Source organism: Gallinula chloropus (genome assembly GCF_964237585.1).
Source record: "Gallinula chloropus genome assembly, chromosome: 13".
NCBI classification, from domain to species: domain Eukaryota; kingdom Metazoa; phylum Chordata; class Aves; order Gruiformes; family Rallidae; genus Gallinula; species Gallinula chloropus.
This window is the reverse complement of record NC_140098.1, coordinates 7,381,332-7,404,089: the sequence shown is the minus strand read 5'-3', so window position 1 is coordinate 7,404,089 and position 22,758 is coordinate 7,381,332. Positions and strand designations below refer to the sequence as shown.

At 41.1% G+C, this 22,758-nt stretch overlaps 1 protein-coding gene across 2 annotated transcripts in view; it reads right to left on the bottom strand.

The window, feature by feature from the left end:
- PHKB (phosphorylase kinase regulatory subunit beta) overlaps positions 1-22,758 on the bottom strand; it is an 82,521-nt gene that overhangs the window by 20,000 nt on the left and 39,763 nt on the right. Inside the window, exons 14-25 of one of the 2 annotated variants that reach the window (XM_084270094.1) lie at positions 18,048-18,142; positions 14,244-14,299; positions 13,959-14,052; positions 10,239-10,322; positions 9,686-9,790; positions 8,802-8,884; positions 8,631-8,721; positions 6,754-6,815; positions 6,502-6,664; positions 5,615-5,696; positions 3,012-3,069; positions 2,140-2,230 (exon numbers count right to left, since the gene is read on the bottom strand). In XM_084270094.1, coding sequence (XP_084126220.1) covers positions 2,140-2,230; positions 3,012-3,069; positions 5,615-5,696; positions 6,502-6,664; positions 6,754-6,815; positions 8,631-8,721; positions 8,802-8,884; positions 9,686-9,790; positions 10,239-10,322; positions 13,959-14,052; positions 14,244-14,299; positions 18,048-18,142 — 1,064 coding nt within the window. Of the gene's footprint in view, positions 1-984; positions 1,076-2,139; positions 2,231-3,011; positions 3,070-5,614; positions 5,697-6,501; positions 6,665-6,753; positions 6,816-8,630; positions 8,722-8,801; positions 8,885-9,685; positions 9,791-10,238; positions 10,323-13,958; positions 14,053-14,243; positions 14,300-18,047; positions 18,143-22,758 lie in introns of both variants that reach the window. The other variant, XM_084270095.1, reaches the window with a different exon arrangement.

The following is a 22,758-nucleotide window of genomic DNA, read 5'->3' as shown; positions in this document are numbered from 1 at the left end:
CATTTCAGCTGTGGAGCTCCCTTAAAATTGAGAATTAAATTAATAGTTTCGTTTTCTTATTTCTAATAGCATCCTAAAAGTTATAGCCTTCATTTTCAGAAAATACATTGCTGGTACTGGATTGTTTAACCATAAAAGAGGAGTTACGTTAAAAGTCTGATTTGCTGATCTACTGTCAGTAAAACAGAACCACGCTCATTTTTCTCCTATAATAAAGATAATTGTTAGAAAAGGATCAATGAAGGCAAGCTAGGTTAACAAAGCTGAAAAGTAACAACTGCAAATCATGCTGCGTGCAGATGTCGCTCCTGCTAGAGCTGTGTAGCGCCAGAAGCACAAACCCTGACCTCAGTCTGGAGTAAGACAGACAAACCTGTCGTAATAGCATTGCCTATAGGTAAGTATACATGTCATTTCTTTTATGTTTGAATACTAAAATATGTGATACTCAATTACTGTTACTTAGAACAGCTCTTTGTGAGCTTAATTAAAATTGTGTTGGGAAGAAAAAGGAAGTCCTCTTTAGGAAAGGAAGAAACACTGATGACTAAACTTCATATGTAAGAGAAAGCTTAAATCCAGAAAGACTCTTTGCTCAGCTGCCCCCAACCTGTTGCCTTACGCCCAATTAGAGAGGGAGAGGCTACATCTTTATTAAGTTTTAATAAAGCTTCTTTTTACTTTACTCCACCTAGTCTCGTGAAATAAGAGGGCACATATATAAAAGCTAAGGAGTTAATGTAAATCATGCCTCTTCCCTTCTCATCTAGACACTGTCTTTTCAGTATTTTTCTGTCATTAAAGTAGCCCATAGTGTATATGCAACTTTTAAATGTGTCTTTTTGTCTGGATTTTTCTTCAGCAAGGACTTAAGCCACTAAGTACTTTTAAAAGAAGCATCAGAGGCCTTCACAATGAAAAAGCCCATTTATTTAGTTTCTCTGTTATCATTCCTTAATATATTGCTGAGGAGTAAAGACTTACCTGCTTGCCCTGAACTAAAACATTAGTAATAGATGGTGCAAGGCTGTCCACTAGTTTACCTAAAAGACTTGCTGCGAAGCGCACAACAGACCTGAGGGCAGAAAACAGAGCAAACCCACTACATATCAGAAGCTAGTTTAATGAATTCATATATAAGTTTGAAGTCTGCCACAGCAGAGATCTCAGACCTAAGTAAATCTGTACATTATTTATAAAGTGGAATTTGGATCAGATTTTATGTAGTCTTCTATGGATTTTCATTTTGTAGTCTAGGTATGGGTTAATGGATCAAAAATCAATTTAGCTAGAACTCATTAAACTACCAGCTCCATAAAAAGCTTGTTCTTTTTCTCAGCATCATCTTGAAAACAGACAGGTAAGATGCCAGCTTCTCTTTTGTGACATTTTCACCACTTTGCAAGATAACTTTTGTAATTTTATAGTGTATTTAAGGAAGGGTTAGAAAGATTTTGCAAGAGGAAGTACAACACACAACAGCAAGGCTTTGTTTTGTTTTCCATACTGAGGAAATTTCACAGAATCACAGAGTTGTAGGGGTTGGAAGGGACCTCAAGAGATCGAGTCCAACCCCCTGCCAAAGCAGGTTCCCTAGGACAGGTCACACAGGGAGGTGTCCAGACAGGTCTTGAGTATCTCCAGAGATGGAGACTCCACAACCCCCCTGGGCAGCCTGTTCCAGTGCTCTGTCACCCTCACTGTGTAAAAGTTCTTCTGCGTATTTCACATGTGTAGCAAAAGAAAATGGACTTGTGGAAATTGCTGGGTTAATATCTAGCTGTAACTTTTAAGAAAAACATCTTTCTCATATATCCACTTGATTAAAGGTATAAATACCTGCAGTAATAATTTTCTGTCAACATACAAATCTAATAGACCCATATTTGAGCTTTCCTAGCATAGGCTTTGACATTACCAAGAATCATTTATCCAGAGAGATAATGAAAGAGTTGTAATAGTCTATAGTGTTAGTAAAAAATTCAAACAGTTGATGTTGATTCCTGTGAAAATTGCTACACACTTCTTAAGATCAAGAGCAAAGCATTTCAAAAATGCATTAGCTGATACTATCAAAATGCAAAGAAGCACAAAAAAAAAATATCACTGAGCTCCATTTCAGACCTCTGGGCACTTTACCTGTTTCCCATGTACCAGTAAGGTAGTAATATGTGGGGTTATAGAAGAAGAAAATTTCTGTGCAAATGCAGCACTGTAGCGCAACACCAACCTATATGTATGTCACATGGCAATCATGGAAGAGAAATGAGAAACAGTTTACATATTTTCTTTCTAAAAATACTTTTGATTTTTAGCTTTTACAAAAAGAAAAAGGTATTTGGTTCTACCTTCTTACTGGCAAAGGCCCATTTAACTGCATGATCAGACTAAAATAAAAAATGAAATATTTACAGACTCATTTGTTACAAGTAGTTATGGAGTGAGAGATCAGCATTCAGAACAGGCTCACCTCATTTCTTTGATAAAAGAAATTAATTTTCCACTGAGCTTTAGGGCAAGGATATTAATAAATATGTAAATACAAACCTACTTGTTGAAACCTTTTAAAGTTATTTGTGACATGGTCAGGCTCAAAGCAAATCATTACAGGGTAATAAGCCAACCATGTAAGTGTATAAACTTTATCAACTGATTTACGTTTGATTTCAAGCCTTGCTACAGGAAGGCACTGATAAGACTTTATCATGCCCTGCAAGAAGTAAGAGTATTAAATTCAAATTAAAAAATATTAACAAGAACTGTACGTTAGCAACAGCACTCATAGCAAAACCAGGTTATTTCTTTTTTATATTTCAGAAGATAGAAGAAAATACATCTTAATATTTTTAAAGCATTACAGATCAGATCTTCAGCTGCAATGAACCAGTACAATTATGTCAGTAAAGCTCCTCCCCACTGTCTGAGTGCATAGGGATACAGCTTTACTCTCTATAAACACCATAGGAAAAAAAATTGGTGTAAAATAGAAAGACTGCTATAGGTTTACAAACCAGAGCTTTTTGCTGCCAGCCCGTCTGTAGATCCTCTCCATATGTTCAGCAACAGTACCTGAATGGAGAAAAAAAAAAAAGAATTTGGACTCCATGATGGTTATGGGATCCTTCCAACTCAGTGTGTTCTATGAGTCCATGGAAACACAACCCCAAACCAAAACACAAGCAAAAAAGATGCACAAGGTTTCATTTAATAGCCATAAGTAACTTTGAGGTCAGTTAATTCCGAATAAGCTTTAGCAACGCGCTCACCTATGGTGCTTAGTATCTAAAATGTAGGTGAGTCAAGTCCCTGTCACCCAGTTGTATGTTGTTATGCAAGAAGCCAAACTGGAGTTCAGATAAATTTGCTGCTTGCACTATGAAGAGACCTCTGATATCACCTACTTTTTAAATATACTGGGGAAAATTAATCTACGTACACATTTGGCCTACAAAAGGTCCATCTCCATCATAAGGTATGTCCTCAAACTTCCACTGATGTTCTGGAGATGGGGTGTAGCTAATCTCTCTGCTGCTTTGCCTCCTTAGTTGAGATAAAACCTACACAAAGCAACAGGGAACTCTTGCGCAACTGAAGTGATGCTATATATGGACAAAGTCTGTAACAGCTGAAAGCCAAGACACAAGTTGCTTCTGACTTTGTATATGAACAAGAGATCACCTGCTTAATCCCGTGGGACCTGCGTGTTCCATAGGAACTTTCACTGCTTTGCAGCTCTGCCCTGAGTAACCACAGTAAGGTGCCTGCAGCGATACCTGAGTGACTGGGAGCTAGCGCTGGTGATCAGGTGCATTACAGCACAGCGCCAGTGAAGCTGGTTGCCAGTGCTGCAAGGTACAACAGGGGATGCTGAACAGATACATCAGGTGTTATATTACTGATTTACTACTTTCCCTCTCCCGGCTGACCTTCTGAGTGCCAAAACCGAAGGGAACATTTTGTGAAGCGCAACGTATTTACATAGCATCAAACTGTACATACATGAGCTAAAAAAGAGAGGGCAGGAAATGGGAATACCACTGTTTCTAAGTCCAAGTAGGTAGCCCAGGATTCCAAAAAGGCACGGTGTACACTGGTTACGTTAATCAGAACGGATACCATTCTCTTGTCTGGCCACAGAACATCAACTCACTATACAGACATTGCTTCAACTGTGCAGGGGGCAAGCAGGGACTGGTACATTAAAGATAAAACTGGTGACAAACATTTCATTACTTGGACTTCATTTAGCATCTAGATTTTAAATTCTCAGGTGGAGTGGCAGTGTTTTTCATGACAGGCATTTATTGGTGAACAATAAATTCATCTGCAACAACAGTAGCAGAAGTTGACTCACAAAATCATAGCCTGTGTCTGTCAGCTGGAACACCCAAGGTTCTTCAGCCTTTAGCTTTAGATTTGTGCTTTACTGATTGTGTGATTATTTAATGTCAGTCTCAGTAATCTCCAGGCGTAGGAGGACAGGAACTGTTAGTGACTCAGACCATTTAATGCAAGATGCATATTAAAAAGGTTATCATCATCTGCTGTTTCACATTGGATGGCACAAAAGGGTCTATCCAAGCCAGTGTTGAACAGTCTTTTTTGACCTAAATGGTTTCAAGAGAGCTTAAGTTCATCATAATGATCTAATGGTCAAATGTGGTTATGCTGGTTACTTGCAGAGGTCAGGAAGTCTGCCTCAAGCAAAGGAGATCACAAGGGACTAAAGAATGCCACTGAGGCTCTCAAAGGCTGTACGCCTGCTTCAGAGGCTACACCTGCGCAGTGCTCAGCCCTTCACCGTGACTTTGCATCCACGCTGTATGTTAACAGTGCACTCTGAATCAGCCAGTGCATGTTATTCACCTTACACTGGTACATTTTTAGTATAGCAATGTGGATATAATGCATAGCTATGTCAAAAGGGCAACTCTTCATCACAAGAACCAGCTGACTTGGATCAAAATTATGAAGCAGGGCTCTAACACAAGATGGGAAGGTATACTGCTTGATCAATAACTATTGACATTTGATCTTAACTTTCCTCTTCTTCCAAGGAGAATTCATATATACAAAAGCAGCTAATAAGCAGTCTCTGGGGAAAGAAAAACACAAACCAAACCTTGCAGCACAAAAGCCAGAAGCCTCTTCCAAATCATTTTACATGAGTTTAAGTCCTGTATTCTAATATAAAACTATAATACAAAAGTAGGGTGAGCTTCGGAGATGTATTAAAGTCTGATTTCATAAAAGCAAAATAAAAACTCAGTATGAAGCTTCACACATTTCAGACTAATTGTTACACACAACCCTGCCTTTAGTTTCAGTTTCCTATGCAAGGTCAAATCCCCTATTTTTGATATCTGTGTGTGCAAGACACACATTGGCACAGCACCAGCCTACAAACAATACAAAAGAGTGCAGCTATTTCACGGCTCGTTCTCCACCACACTGTGAATGTTGCTGTCCCATTTAATGCAGAAATTGCTTTAAATGGCCACAAAGCCAGCTACATAACTGCTCACATGCACGGCCATTATTCATGTTCATTACAGCTAAGCATACAGCTGCTTCCTGAAATGTTCACAACAGCCAAATTAAAGCAGCTCTTTACCTTCCCTGGTGATAAAATTCGGTCCTTCCCTTTTAAGCAATATACTTGAGAGTAATGCTTGACTTGCTAGGCAATTGCAGTCCTTAAAAAAAACAAAACAACAACAACATAACCACAAATAGCCTTCAGATTTTTAGTGAAGCAAAACCAGAACTATTAAAAATTTCAATTGAAACCAAAGGGCCCATTTTTTAAAATTAAGAAAACAGTCTATACATTTTGGTTTTAAGGGGACTTCACAGCTATTTCATACTCCGTGTATGCTGTACTCTTGTTGCTGCCACTTGTGGAGGCTTCTCTGTGGTTCAAATTAAGTCACAATAATTTGGCCTTAGAAACGTTTCTGGTACTTTGTTCTCAGGTCCTGTCATTTACAGCAGAAATGCATGTGATGACACAGGGAACCAGGTCCAGCACTTACAGTGCTCCTATCGAACACTGTGTCTAGCAGCAGTTACCGGTAGCTTTATTCAAGGTAAAGGAAAAAGGCTGGTTGGAACTTTCCCTTGGAATCATTAAGATGACCCCAGGCTATCAGAGGGAATAGCACTTGAAGTCTTCTGACTGTTAGTCTAGCAGTACAGTATCTATTCAATGTTTTAGATGGTCATTTATTACCAGAAGATTTGGGTAGCTGGGACCAACGGAAGCCACAGTTACAGCAAGAAGGGCCAGAATGTTCTGCACTGTTACAACAAATGACGTGATTGTCAAGAGGAAGGTTCTCTGAACAGGATGAGGAACTCCCCACATTTTGTGTTCCTAGCTACATTGTTAACACTGGGTCCTGACACTAAGCACCTTGATCCAAGTAGGCTGCTGTTGTAAAGGATACCAGCATGTCAGTTCTCCTTTCATGAGAATGAAATTAAACTGCATTTTCTTACATTAAGTTTCTGCAGGATCTCGTACGTCGACTTGTTTTTCCAGTCATTAATATTTATATCTGGTTGCTGTTCAAGTTCAGAAGCATTGGGAGTACTAGACTGTCTCTTGACTTTTGAATGTTTTGGAAGATCCAGCTCCTCCAAATTCTTAAATATCGGAGCCCTGAAAAAATAATATTTCATTTCTCCATAGTTCAGAAAATATTGTCATTATCAAATATTTAAATCATTATCATTTACACAGAGCCTTACTCTTCTGTATCAGTGATTCTTAGGAAGTCAAGTTGTTCAACAACTGCTCCAGATATTAATGTCTGAAATGAAATATTGAAAAAGTTAAAATAAGATGCATACATAGCTATATAGTTGGGTTTTGATCTTAAGACGTTGCTGGTGGCTTCCACTAAGAAAGCAGTTTCTTCATCTACCATTTGGAATATCTTCACGCTTTCAGAGTGCTTATCCTCTTTCTCAAGAGCTCCCTTACAACAGCAGAAGGGGCTGCTGTCTCTTTCTGGCTGGCATTCTTCTGGCGTTTTGCCTGCAGTGCCAACAGTGACCAGCCCCCTCCCTCTCCCCACAGCAGGGCTGATGAACACACCCGAGGTAAGGATTTCCATTCCTGAGTCCTGCACGGTACCGGTTCTGGATCACCATAAGGACAGCTAGCGTTCCACTCAGTCTCAGGGATGTTACAGGAACACACAACAGAGTAGCACTTCCTACTCCATAGCCATCCCTTAATCCCAGCATACCTGCTTTAAATTGGCAATCAAATGCAGCTTACAAATACTTTTGTCTCAGAATATCACACACCTGAAACTCAGTGCCATACTTCTCTTACGTAGTCAGTACAACTTATGCACTCCGAATTTATATGAATTTCCTTTTTATATACTTCCAGAGGAAAGTTAATGTGCAGCACTTTTAAGACTGGTTTTTTATGGCTCTCATTTGATAAAAAAAAACCTTTAAATGCCATTTGCATTGTGCACAGGTTGCAGTAAAATACAAGTTGCAGTTGGTCTGTTACACTGCTGGATGACCGATTACAAAAACTGCTTTGCTTTTATTGCTTGTGTCACTCAGTCCTCGACTTGCTTGTCTGCTTGAACACATGACTGCTGTGGACATTGGCAATAAAGATGAAAATTGGAATAAGCTGCAAGTCTCTAAGGACAGGCATTTTACCAAAAAGAAGGGAAAAAAAAAGATCATTCACCCAATTAGAGCCGTAGCATTCTGTCTCCAGTCACAGTTACACATACACACATCTACATGAAGCAACTGAATACAATTCAAAAAGACTCCATATATATTTTGTGGGTATAGATGAATTATTTAAGGAAACACTACAAATTAGACATGTTGCTTGTTCTTGACCCAAGGGATGTTAATAAGCCAGAGAGGCAAGACAATTTCTATTTAACCCAAAAATATATATCCCTAGTTCACTGCTGTAGCAGGAATTAAATCTTAAAGTTAGTAACTAATGTGCTGCAACATAATTAAACACATTGTACTGACATCGGGGAAGTTAGCACATGGTATTTATGAACACAGCACCAACTGCTCTACAGATAAAGTATTAAGGCATTCTTGTTGTGTTGGTCTTCCTTCTCACAAACAGAATGATTCTTCAAAAGGCATAAACTAGGATTAACTAGCCCGTCTGAGTATCTAAAGCAAGCACCTGACTCTAATAGTCACAGTTTAATGAAGTAACATTCCTGCTCTAACACTAAATCAAACAGCAGAGACGTTAAAACTGTATCTTAGCTCTTGTAAGAATTTTAATCTGTGTGAAGTACCTTTTATTTTTTATCCCTCACTGATTATCTAATCAAAACAAGTCCCTCGCTGCTTGACTTCCTGGATTTGTCCTTTGGTGGCAATTTCACAAGATTGCCAAACAAAAACCCTTCTCCCTTCTGGAAATCCTCTGTGACAATTATCACTTTCAAAAGTCTCATCAAAACAAATCAAAATAAACCCATTTTCATTTGGGATAAAACAAAAGCCCTACCACATGTCTTGGTCCTTGACTCCTTGATTCAGAAGTCAGGTGACAAACAAGAGTAGTCAGAATTCGGGTACCAGTCCCAGGGAGGCAAGAAGCAGCACCGTACCTGCACTCTGTCAACATGAACTTTCACTCCTCCAACAATTCCCTTCCTGAAGGCTGCCAGCATATTTAATATCGGATTGAACCTGCTCCCTCTGAAATTGGAAACAGAACTCAGTTAATCTTGCAATTAGGCAAATACTGCACTGCAAACGATGCTTTGATCTCTCTCTACCTTATATTGTCTTCACGGATAAGTACAACAAACAGCGGCCGGCCGTGCATTTTCCAGTACTGCTTAATGAACTGCAGCGCGTTCTAGGTAAGAAACAACAGGTTAGTCACAAGTCCCCCAAGCACAACGTACCAGGATTTGCAGTGCAAGATGTTGGAAGAGCGACCTTTATGTAACAGCTGTGAGAAACCCAACAGGTAAAAACCAGCTTAGCTAATAAGCCACTAACAGATTTCTCCAGTGTAGCCCTGCCGCTTCACACATTTCCTGAAAGCACTCCTAGGGTGCTCACGGTTCACAGAGTAAACCACTAGGCAGAGTACGGCGCGCTCAACTGCACGTAGTGCCCTAGTGGGTATGTGTGGGAATCCAGGGCTTCAGAGCTTGAATCCGAGACACCTTCTACGCACTCCGAGTAGCAGCTCAGGTGCAGGGGACCTGACAGGTAGGGCATGATGCTGCTGCCTGCCTTCAGGTAAGGAAAAGGAAGGCGATTTTTAATGTTTGTGCAAATCCCAGGGATGTTTCCTCCTGGTGAGGCTTTCCTGCTCCCTTAACCAGACCGCTCCCATTCCCCTTTTCAGCCAAGACCATTTGTTTCCCCAAGAAAGAAACGATCGCTTGCTTGCAATCGATGCTTGCTGCCCCACAGCACTCCCAGTCACTTTTGGGTGGGTTTTTTGTCAGATACAGATACTCCCTAAGGCTCCTCCTGGGCTGACAGGATATTCATCTTAATACACTGCCCAGCATATACTGCACCTTTATATTAGAAGAATACATGCTATGCCGTTATTGCCCTTTCAATCTTTATTTTATCAAACTTCACAGTTTATTCTTCTTATTTTTGTCAGTTTCTCAAAGGAAAAGTTACAGATAAATACCTTAATGTCATCAATCAACATCATAACATCCTGAGACATGTAGAAATCACTTAGGTCGAAAATGATCGAGTAGCAGACCACAGTCTTCCCTAGTATTCGATAAATCTGTTGAGAGAGAAAGCTTCCATTAATCTTTACTTTGCAATACTGGAAGCCCTCAAGTAGCTAAAAAGGAAAAAAGGTATTTTGCAACTATCAAAATAGTAATCAATGTAGAACAGTGGAATTAAAATACTTAAGATAAACCCCACATATATAAATTTTAGGTACTGTTTTTTTTGGCTGTGCAGATCTGCATTCTATTTCAGCTAAAGCAGTTCTCTCCATCACCATTCACCCTGTTCTGAGCAAGCGTTACTGTCATACTGGAGTTGACCAGTGAGGCAGAGCATATGCATTCTCAATAGCAAAATACATTACAAGGGCTGTAAAGTAAGATATGTGCATAAGATTAAATTACATTTCAATTCTATTTAAAATCATGCAGAGACTAATTAACCATTTATCTGAAATGTACATCAGTAACAATAATAGAAACATTTCTTGCAATAACCTTTGATGTTCCAAGGCATCCTATAGGTCTGTCCGGTCTTCCAGACAATCCCAGTTTGTCATTGACTCCCAAATGGAAGTAAGCCTGTGAGAAAGAATCACAAAACCTGAGGGGAATCACATAGACTTAAGCCTTGCTGGTGTTCCTGCCGAGTCTCACACAGAAAGCGCTGTGCCTTCTGATTCAATTACAGAACAAGACTCACAAAATGTGGTCACTTATTTTTTCTAAACACACATCCATGTAACAATGATCAATAAAGTGACAGAACACCAGACTTGGAAAATGTACAGTTCAAAGACCAAATTTTGTTGTTTTGATTTGAACAGGTATCTTCACAGCAAAGAGAAATTAACTATAACTGAAGCAAGAAGCACAAGATGCAAGACACTAAGACCAAGCAGCCTGCTCAGCCCTTCAGGGTAAGAGTCCCTTCTGGCAGACCAGAACTCTGCTGTAGATACAGGGTAACAGTTCCCCTTCCCTCCTCATCATAATAATTTTGGGAGGCTGAAGGATTTTCACCTTGCTCATCAAGGTGAGAACACCATTAGTGCTGGCTGCCACTGAGAGAAGATGTCGCTGCGGGTAGGGGGACGTGCTGGGTGGGATCCCGAGCTGGTTAGGACCTGCGGGTGCAACTTCGGGCACGAGCAAGGCCCTGACTCCTGCCTATCTGCAGAGCTTCAAGATTCAACTAAAACTTGTTATTTCCTATATTAGTTCCTGGTTTTACCTTCTTCCTCCTACTACTTTTCTACTCAATAAAGTATTTTGCATATATTCAAATTGTGCCTTCAAGTAGTTTTTTTAAGCATCTTTTGCATTTATTGCCTTCATTTTGCCAGAACCTAAACCAAAATGGTTCCATAACAGAAACAGAACTCTGGTAATATTAAGATACTGTCTTGTTCCTGGAAGACTCTTTCTTTAGCCCAAGGCCTTGTGTCGTTCTACAGCCTACTAAAGCAGTAACAGCTTTCCTGTCTGATCTCTTACAATCCCAGCGTCAGTGCAGACTCACCACCAGAGTATCTGACAGATGTACAGTTTCCTGCAAGTCCAGCTGCTTTGAGCAGGGTTTCTGGATTCAAATGCCCTTCAACTCTGGAATATTAAAGCTGCTAAACCCAAGAAGTGTCTGTGAAAGCAGACTGGACTGTTGAGTTGATTTATGAGAGTGAGACAAGTAGAGTGGTCTTTCACACCATCTGTTTCTGTGCTCCTTTATCTGTTCCCAGTCTATGCCTATGGAGTATTCTGCTGTTATTCTGTAGTGTACACTACACACATACTTTTTCCCTGTATATTGCACACATCTTGTCCCATTTTCTTGTTTTCACTCTTCTTCCTCTCCTCGTTTCCTCCCCTAGACTCTGTGGATCTGTTTACACGACCCCCAGTTCTATTTCCAATCCCTCATTTACCTGAATCAATGTCTTCCCCTCATGCATTTTTCTTACACTACTTTTTGGGACACAAGCCTCTTTGTTAGTCTGGAGGTTTAAACTGTTACCATGTGCAACTAGACCACTGACAGTATCAGAACAGCAAACAATGAGATCCATGTTCTTATGGATCAACCCTCTTTTCCTAAAAATACAGGCAACTGTGCCAGCATTAGCTTCCCTTCCCAGCAGAAGATGACAAATACAACCGGGGGGTTGGTTGGTTTGTTTTTTGGCTTGTACTGGGCTTTTGCATAAGCAGCAGATCTGACCTCACTTCTCATTATGTCCCAACCACTTCCACTCCTTCACTGTCAGGGCTATTCAGCTTCAGAGCCGTAGCGCAGCCTTTTCTGCCACCCCACCAGGAAGAGGTTTTGCTTCAGGCAACTCGATATTTTCACGACATTCTTTTTAAAAGTAAATTTTGATGAGGCAGACGTACCTACCCATCATGGGCATAAAGAAAAAGTCAGAGCTGCCAGATGTCACCAGCTTTTGAAAAATAAACCCTAACACAGACGTCGGCATAGCTAGGAACTTAATCAATGATAATAAGACTTAATGAAGGTCTCATCTTTTTGCCAGGGAGACCAAAGAAGTGGTAGCTGACTGAAAGAGACAACATATACTCCTCTACAGTAAATTTACAGAGCATCTATTTATCAACCCAAAATTTTAGGTACTAAATTTCAGGACAAATAGAGTCAAGGAGAATCTGTTTCAAAATATATCATCAAGAAAACCAGTAAGCAAAAATGAACCAATAAATGAACAAGGCTGAATGTGAACAAAGGCATTTCTTTTCTCTCCATTTAAATGCTTCTCAGGTGTTAGTGGCAGTCATTACATGATCCTGACTTCCAGAGGAGAGACTTTCAAGTGATTTGTTCCACAACTGGAACTTCAGGACTGAAAGTAAATATACCCACTATACTTCCCCCAGACATTCAGAATTCATCACTCTTGTTTGAGACAACCTGTGTTATCCAAAGTTCGATAAGAGTTTTACGTACCTCATGAGAGCAGAAGAGAAAAGACTGCTTCAGCTAGAAGGGACCTACCACCGCCATCTAGCCCAACTGCCTGTCCAACCCAGGGCTGACCTCACCCATGACCAATCCTGAGGTGGTGAAGTATGAAATACACCAAGTGCCCACCTGTGAGCAGCCTGCCTGGCTGACAGAGTAGCCCTGCAGCTTGCTAAGGGCTGCGTACGTACAGCAGGACTACTCCAGGTCTTTTCAGAGGAAGGGTCCAGGTGTTGCAGAGAGGGATAAATAAGCGCCCAGTAATCACCCAGATTTCTATCAGGACTTTAGACAAGGGCACCTACAATTTATCAATTTTACATTTATCATTCAGAGCAGCATTTGTCAGTCTCTTAAATTTAAATGCTATATACAGCACTTTGGCAAGGCAGCCAAAGTGCTATATATAAAAATGAGTGAACAGAAAGGAGGCCACGGTAGTGCTGAGAGATGCTGAAACAGTCTGGTATGGCCTGTAGATGCCATTCATCTTCAGCTGCTGGCTTCATGCAGCCTTGACAGCTACCTGGACAGATGCATCTAAGCTGGCATCTTCATAAGCGCTAAGGGCAAAAAGGGCCAGCCTTCCCAGCAGAAGGCTGTGGCACTGTTAGGAGTCTACTTGCTTCTGCCAAAGGAGGAAAACCTGAAGCCTTCACAGGCAATGAAGGGGATTCTGAAGACGTCCTTTATCCCAGTAACTTCTGACTGCTGCTTTTTTAATGTGCCAAGTTAAAGGGGTAATCCAAAAACAGTTCTAAGACCAAAACTTCCTGGATTAGTCAATTCAAAGGACTTCTGAAGAAACAGTTACAGAAGCTTGTATAACCCCTGTTACAGGGGCTACACTATGAAATCATAAAATGGGTTATGCCTATTGCCTTCTGACTACTTCTTTGACTACTGTACATTTGCTTGTTTCTGTGTCAAGTTTTGCTTAGCCTACTGTGCTATTACTGAGATTTTATTCTTTATTCCTTATTCTTTGAAAGGTGCTCAGGTGATAAGACTAATCATGTCACACAGAACATCTGTGCTCCAGTCAGAAGCTGCTGTTTCACTGGAAACTAACTTGGCACATGTAACAGACTGTGTCAGCGCATCTTGCAACTGAATCAGGTAGCAAAAAAAGGCAGCTATAAAGCTTAAGGAGATACAGGTCTCATGGCTTGATATAAATTCCTATAGTTACAAAAGAAATGTATAGGTAAATAAATAATTTAAAATGCAAAATTCCTTACTTTGACAAGTTCTTTTTGAGCCCATATCTGAATTGGTTCCACCTGCTGGGGGGTCTGAGTTTGGATTCCATACGTGTTCAGAAAAACTTGTAGGCTACAAATGAAACAGTGAGCAATTTAATGGCACAACACAGAATAATCTGAGCTTTAACAGTTATCTCGGCAGCAGACACACAAGCAGCAGCATCATAAACTGCACTTCCTTGGATACCTTTAGCAAATTCAAGATGCCTACTGCTGAACACTTCCCTAATATGTACATTCTTAATAAAAGTAAATACATACCGCTGACTTTCTGCTATCAGAGCCACGTGTACCACCAAATCATTTTCTAAAGGACCCTAGAAAATGAGGAAAAAATATAAATTAGCATTTGCTGATTACATATTTTGGTATCTGAGGCACGAATAGGGACAAAGTCTATTTAAAAAAATCTCCAGTATGACAGACTTCACTGTCTGCTTGGCTTTTTCTTACTGTGTGAACACATCAGAACATCACCACAGGGGTAAAACTTGTAAATCTCAAAACTATGGGAAAACTGTCCTATCAATAATATCTCTAGCAAGATGCATTTTGGAGAGTTACTAACAAATAACATTTCTGGTAACCTTTTCCAATGTTTGATTTGTTTGGGTTTTTTTAAATAACACATAAGAAAAACATTTTGCTTCATACAAACATTTAGAGTTTATGCAGCCAATGTATTTCCTTTATGCCTGATATGACATATTTTGATAGAAATTTTTGTAAAGAGTGAAATAACACAACTATTTGGGTGACTGATAATATTCACTTTAAAATAATGAACTGATGATTTCAACCCTTTAGTCTGAAATGTTGTGAACAGACAGCTACTCTTCACAGTTATATAAGAGAGATATTAGATTTTACAGGAGGTAACAGCATTTCCTTTGTAACACAGGTACCTCATGTTTAAAATAAATTCCAGTATTTTACACCAAGAAGCCATGCAAACAGGAATAAATTCAACATGTTGGGTGAAGTCTTTGAATTGACTCCCTGGGTCTTGAAACAGCAATGCACATTTCTTTTCACTGGCAGCATGTATTATTATCGGCTAAAAATGAGTTATTCCTTGTTTGTTTCTTCTCTGGCATTCCATGACTGTAAAATCAAAAGACCTAACAGCAGCAGACACCATCATTCCTAAAATGCTTTTGTCTAGAAACTACTCAAACATGAGTGACAAAAGTTAAATACATCTACCAATAGATTATATAAACCCCAGCATTTTCTGTGAAGACAGATGCATAAACCTATTGATTCAGAACAAAAGGTTCAGCATGAACACTGTCTTGTTCAGGCACCTGTCAGCCTTGGTACCCAGTTAGATCTTATGCATTTGCAGAAAAAACTCTTGACAACATTTCCCAAAAGGTCTGTCAGCACTACAGTTCCACTGGAAACACTGGAGTTCTTGCCTCATGAACTAAGTGTGTGATGAACACACACACACACAGAGACCAGATTGAGACGTTGGAAGTTCAAGTGACATGAAAAGATTTTCCTCCTCAGAATAAGTTGAATTGCATTCCTACAAACAGTAAGAAGTCAAACCAATTCTCCATCATAACCAGGGCATTGTGTTTATAAAACAAAAAGCAGACACCCCCCCCCCTTCCACCACCACCCTGAAAACAAAGAGACCAGAGACCACCCCTCCAAGACTGTACTGGTTTATAGACAGCCTGTGATCTAACTTGGGGAGTGGTATTTAGGTTAAAGCTCAGCTTACTGATTACTTTATTAATGACAAACAGGGGGACTGGTAACCACAGACTGTAGGGTGTACATAGATCTCTGTGTTATGCATCTCCACCGAGGTGTACACCCTTCTCCAGCAGCACTACTAATGCCTCTCACAGACGTACCCCACTTACAGCAGCCACTAAGTGGTGGTTCTGTCACAGGCCATGACTGAGCCAATGCATCTGTAGCACAACTGGCACAACACAAAATCTGTGTGAAAAATAGCTAGACCTCAAGAAAATGCTGTGGAACAATCTAACTGCAATTCCATATACCTACAGGATTGCTGGTAACATTAGGCAGAAAGTTACTTTCATTGACATTTAATATGTCAAGGCCTGGAGGATCACAAAAGGCAGATCAAAATAACAGAGTACTCATGAAAAAGTATGCCACCCTCCTCAATAACAAGTCATCTATAGCATTTGCTATATATTAGAAAATAAAATGTGGAAAAGCATTAAACTCCTATACATTCCACTGAATAAATAAATCCTCTTGTTAAAAGTTCCATTTTAAGGTGTTCAATTTCACGACTGTCTAATAGCACAAGCCAAGATGATGTTCACACAACATCCATCACCATCTCTCCAAGACTCTGCAACAGACACGCACACCCCCCAGGGTTCACCCTTCTGCCTGGCATTTTCACACTGGAGAGTGGGCAGAAGGATCTGTTTCAACTACGTGCTGCAATCTGTGCAAATCATACATACACCCCAGTGCTTTCCCAAGATCCAGATAAAAAGCAGATTATTGTTCTTCCTCTCTCTAAAAAAAAATAATTTAAAATAACCCCATGGTTTTTAGCAAGGCTATAAACTGCTGGAGGCAGGATAAAGGGAAGAACCCCTGAGTCCATTGCATTCCTGGCAGGAGCAGAGAAAGCAGCTCTGCATCAGGCTTTTGCTGCACTCTCACTGGACAGCTGCTATCACTATTGCTGTCTGCACACACTCCCAGGAAACCTCAGAACTCTGAAAAAAGCCCATTCATTCTGAAACTGTGGGGAGGTGGGCACAGCATTCAGACACACCGGCTCAAGTGGTGCTGACCGAGCTGTCCAAGCACACTGAGCGAGAGGAGGAAGAGAAAACACGCCACAGAGGGACGGGTACTTCCCCGAAATAACCCACCTCGGCGTTACACAACTCCAGCTGCACTGTTACAAAGCACAGCTGCTCTGCAAACATCTAAATGCTGCTGAAAGGTACATGTCACTGACACATCAGACTTTTTAAGTGAAAGATGATATGGACACACATGTCCTTAAATACTAAAATTAAGAAAAGATGGGCTGCACCAACACTGACTGGACACAGGCTTCTTCCAACCGCACTCCTAGAAGGGCTGGTGATACCAGCAGCTCACAGCTTCTGTAACACTCACAGCCCCATGTTGTAAGAACAAAGAAATGGGAACAAATTAAGCCACTGAGCTTTCATTATCTGATATTGACACAGCAGAAGTGCTGCACTGAGCACAATGAAAGTCTCGTGAATGAGACAGCATCCAGGCACTTGGATTACCTTGGTAACAGGAAACAGTAGGAAACAGGGGTTTTAAGCAGCATGTGGATACAACAAGGAAAACATTGTTCACTTCTGATCCTGGAATAAGTCTTCAGATAAATGCTTCACATTTTGTGCTTCCATAACAAATTCACAATGCTGAACAAGGAACTTTTCAAATCTGTATTGCTTATACCAAGAAATAAAAAGGCTGAAAACCATCTCTTCACTAGACACTTCCCTACCTACAGCTCTGACCTGGATAATGAAGTTGCCTCCATATAAGGCCATGTTTATGTCTTGTTATCTTGTTATACTACAGATTTGAATTACAATGTTAGAAGCATTCCCTATCCCTGGGCACTCACTCCTGCTGTGCAGTTAAGCCAAATACAGGACCACACATATATACCATGCACACCAAAACCAAACATCATCCTTGTAGCTCTGAATACTAAAAGCACTAATGCACTGAAGTGGTAACTAATTTGAAGGAATAAAAAAAAGCAGGCTCATTGTTGCCTTCCTGACACACGAGTCAGAAACAAATCTATTAAGAGCTTTTCAAACTTGCTTTTTATACATCATTTTGATTGTGCCCCTTTATTTGAAGGCAAATACACACCACTTCCCCCAATGACAGATCTTACAGTTCTTCTCTTAAACTCAATCCCTCATCAACCAGGAAAACGCACATACATTTAACATTTTTCTTAGCACTGCAATTGTAACACTGGAAGACTGTATAGTACATCTAGATGACATTTTTTCAGTAAAAACACCTAAATTCTAAGCTTATGCTTACCTGATTTGAAAACCTCATGCTAACGTTCCGCTGGTCCTGTGGAGGTATGTAGCGTCCTATCGGGTCAATATCTTTAGGGCTCACTAATTTTTCAGCTGAAAGTAAATGATAATAAAAATACAAATATGACATGAGCACTTTCTGCAGCATTTGTGGAGGAACATGCAAACATATTTTATGGAGTCAGCTCTGCTGCTACAACCTTTGGTTCAGATCGATGTTTTACAGATCAAAAGAATATTCTGCAAAATTGTATGAATATTAAAACTAGTCACACAATCATCACTCTTGCTGCAGTGAATTATAATACTGTAGCATATAAAAACAATCCTTTATTTTCTCACAGAGATGTGTTGAAAGAATGCATACAGACAACACAGCCATGGTATTATTCAAGAGCTTCAACTCGAAATTCAATGGATGCTGCAAAAAACTGTTTAGCTTTGAAGGGAAGCAGGCAGCCTCTATCTCACACTAATCACACAACTATAAATCTGAAAGGGACAAGGGATATCAAAAGATATTTCAAGAATAAATTGTAAAAACAAAACCCAAAGCCAACAACAGAAAATCCCAAGCCCAGCCACCCAACACCCCAATTAAATGTATTTTATATCTAGCAATTTCTACAGGGACTTTTCTTATATCGGGGAAAAAAACCCAACACCACAACCAAAAACCCACAAACCTAAAATTCCATTATTTTAACCTTATCATGGAAAAAACCCAATATTAAAAAATCCAATAAAAGCATACTATTATAAATCTTCAAACGCCTCCTCCTATCAGTCAGCATTCCTATCAGTATCTCCAACCAATAGCATTCTCCTACCAAAAACTCAATTTGACATGAAACTGTCCAATGCTTATCTAATTTCTGCTATAGAGGAGTTGACAGTTCACTCTCCTTTGTCCTAAGACAACACTTCTGCACACATTCTTAGAACGCTCTACTCTAGGAAATCAGCTATTAACCATAAAGAGCAAGAACTCATGGATCCATTCCCTTAATTCAGCTACAATAGAAAGCAAAAAATGTTTCACAATTCTACACTGTGTAGAACATTAAGAGAGCAGTTTGTAAACTCAAAATACATCCTAGCTCAAGCTTAACAGTGTTGGAAGAATAGAGAGAAGAGTATGTGGTGCAGTGGAAAGAAATAGCATGGGGAGAGAATGAAGGACACTGGCTGGGGAGTGCACTGAGTAAGCAATGAAGGAGCCTGCTGCTACACAGAACTATGCCAGCAACTCTCAGCCACAGGATACTGTGACCATCTCCTGTCCTCTGCCTTCTGTCAAGAGAATGCAGCCTGAGCCCTGCCAGAAAGGACTGAAACACATTTTAAGGAAAAAAGTCATCTGAGCTACTGTCCACACAGTCAAGATTTCTTATACTGGCTAAAGGCAGAAACTGCTTAAATTATTTGTAGCACCACTGACACTATAAAGCTGATCAACCAAATGACTGAAAGATGAATAGACTTTGCCTCATAGTACTTAAAAACACGATCAGTTTCCAGAACAGGTGTTTTTGTAACACTGGTTTATACATTGATTTACACTAGTCATTAAAATATACTGTCCAAATAATTTAATAATTTCATATTTAAAACAACTATACCAATAGACTAAGCTAAGTTTCAATACTTTTAATTTAAAATGAGAATCTCAGTGAATATTCATCATCATTATCAGAAATACAAGTGTATTAGAATGCAAAACCAGAGTTTTCTTTATTAGCTCATTATTTGCAGCAGCAGCTGACAATATTTAATCAATTTGGTCAATATCTGGACAATTTCTGCAGCATGTTGAAGACAATTTCCTGCTACAGATGGTGCAGGAGCCTACAAGGGGAGGGTGGGTGCTGGACCTTGTTTTCACTAACAAGGACGGGCTCGTTAGGGAAGTGAAGGTCGGGGGCAGCTTAGGACAAAGTGACCATGAAATGGTCGAGTTCAAGATCCTGGGTGGAAGCAGCAAGCCAAAAAGTAGGAGAGCTACCCTGAACTTTGGAAGAGCTAACTTTGATCTCCTCCACTACTTAATAGGGGCTATCCCGTGGGCTACGCTGTTTGAAGGAATGGGAACCTGTGAGAGCTGGCTAACATTCAAACAGTGCTTCTTCCAAGCACAGGAACGATGCATCCCTTTGAGTAAGAAATCGGGAAAGAGAGGCAGAAGACCTGCATGGATGAACACAGAGCTACTGAGTGAACTCAAAGAGAAGCAGAAGATCTACGAATTGTGGAAAAAGGGTCTGAGCACCTGTGGAGAATACAGGAATGTGGTCAGGGCCTGTAGGGATGCAACTAGGAAGGCTAAAGCCCTCTTGGAAATGAAGCTGGCAAGGGGCATAAAGGACAATAAAAAGGGTTTTTTTAGATACGTGAATAGTAAGAGGATGACCAGGGATAATGTAGGACCCTTGCTGAATGAGGAGGGTGTCCTGGTAACAGGGGATGCTGAGAAGGTGGAGATACTGAATGCTGCCTTTGCTTCGGTCTTCACTTCAAAGGCCCCCCGGGACCCACAGATACTGGATGAAAGTTGGAGTGTTTGGGAAATGAAGAATTTCCCTCTGGTTGAGGTAGGGGAGGTCCAGGAGCGGCTCAAAGGGATTAATGTACACAAATCCATGGGCCCAGGTGGGATACATCCACGTGTGCTGAGGGAGCTGGCGGAGGTGATTGCTGATCTGCTCTCTATCAACAGGTCTTGGAGGACAGGAGAAGTGCCTGAAGACTGGAGGATAGCCAATGTCACTCCAGTCTTTAAAAAGGGCAAGAAAGAGGAACCTAGTAACTATAGGCCAGTCAGCCTCACCTCTGTCCCAGGAAAGGTAATGGAACAGCTTGTTCTGGATGCCATCTCCAAGCAATTGGAAGAGAAGAAGGTCATGAGGAGCAGTCAGCATGGATTCACCAAGGGGAAATCACGCTCGACCAATCTCATAGCCTTCTACAATCTCATGACAGGCTGGGTAGATGGAGGGAGAGCAGTGGATGTCATCTACCTTGACTTCAGCAAGGCTTTTGATACTGTCTCCCATGACACCCTGATAGCAAAGCTGAGAGAGCATGGGATAGATGAGTGGACGGTGAGGTGGGTTCAGAATTGGCTGTCGGACCGAGCCCAGAGGGTTGTGATCCGTGGAGCAGAATCTGACTGGAGGCCTGTGACTAGCGGTGTTCCCCAGGGCTCGGTGTTGGGTCCAGTTCTGTTTAATATCTTCATTGACAATCTTGATGAGGGAACAGCATCCACCCTCAGCAAGTGCCGATGATGCAGAGCTGGGAGGAGTGGCTGACATACAGGAACACTGCGCTGCCATCCAGAGAGACCTGGACAGGCTGGAGAGCTGGGCAGGGAAACCAGATGAGGTTCAACAAAAGCAAGTGTAAAGTCTTGCACCTGGGAAGGAACAACCATTTGTATCAGTACAGGCTGGGGGATGACCTGCTGGAGAAGAGCTCTGTGGAGAAGGACCTGAGGGTCCTGGTTGATGACAAGTTGGCCATGAGCCAGCAGTGTGCCCTGGTGGCTAAGAGAGCCAATGGGATCCTGGGGTGCATCAGGAGGAATGTAGCCAGCAGGTCAAAAGAGGTGATCCTCCCCCTCTACTCTGCCCTGGTCAGGCCCCACCTGGAGTATTGTGTCCAGTTCTGGGCTCCTTGGTATAAAAAGGACTGGGATCTCCTGGACAGAGTCCAGAGAAGGGCTACAAAGATGATTAAGGGCCTGGAGCATCTTCCCTATGAGGAAAGGCTGAGTAAGTTGGGACTGTTCAGCCTTGATAAGAGAAGACTAAGGGGGGACCTAATTAAAGTCTATAATTATCTTAAGCAGGGGATGCAGGGGGAATCAGCCAGCCCCTTTTCAGTTGTCTGTGGGGACAGGACAAGGGGCAATGGCTGCAAGTTGGAGCACAGGAAGTTCAGCACCAACATGCGGAAAAACTTTTTCCCAGTGAGGCTGACAGAGCCCTGGGACAGGCTGCCCAGGGAGGTGGTGAAGTCTCCTTCTCTGGAGATATTCAAGACCCGCCTGGACACCTATCTGAGTCATACGTCCTAGGGAGCTGCTTTGGCAGGGGGGTTGGACCCGATGATTTCTCGAGGTCCCTTCCAACCCCTAAAATTTTATGATTCTATGAATATATGGTTGGACTACATGATCTCAAAGGTCTTTTCCAACCTAGTGATTCTGTGATTCTCTAAAAAGTATTGCTAACAACTCTCAACTTGGTTCTAGGCAGCACTGAATCCATAGAGTGAGATAGAACAGTTAGGAGGAAAGGCACAGGAAAGATAACAGAGAGCTACTAAATGAGAGGTTCAGCTGAGTGAAATTTCAGTTACATTGGACAGCTGAATACCTGGCATTCCTTTCCCTCACACTAAAACAGGGACCCTGTCATAAAAGCCTCCTCAGCCGGAGCAGGAAAGAAATTTCACGAAAAATCCCATCACCATCTGCAAAAAGCATGTTTGCTTCATAAACAATTGTTTCAGCTGCACAGAGGTGGTGACCTCTAACAGCAGTAGGCAGACTGCCCCTGCTCTGCAGAGCCTGCATGAGAAGGATCAAACTTCTGACTTCACTACTTTGGTTTGCCCCTCTGTGGGAGGCAGCAACAGATGGAAGAATTGACCCAGTTTCACGTTGCTGCGTGTAGATAAAATTGGACAGGAAGAGGCAGACACCA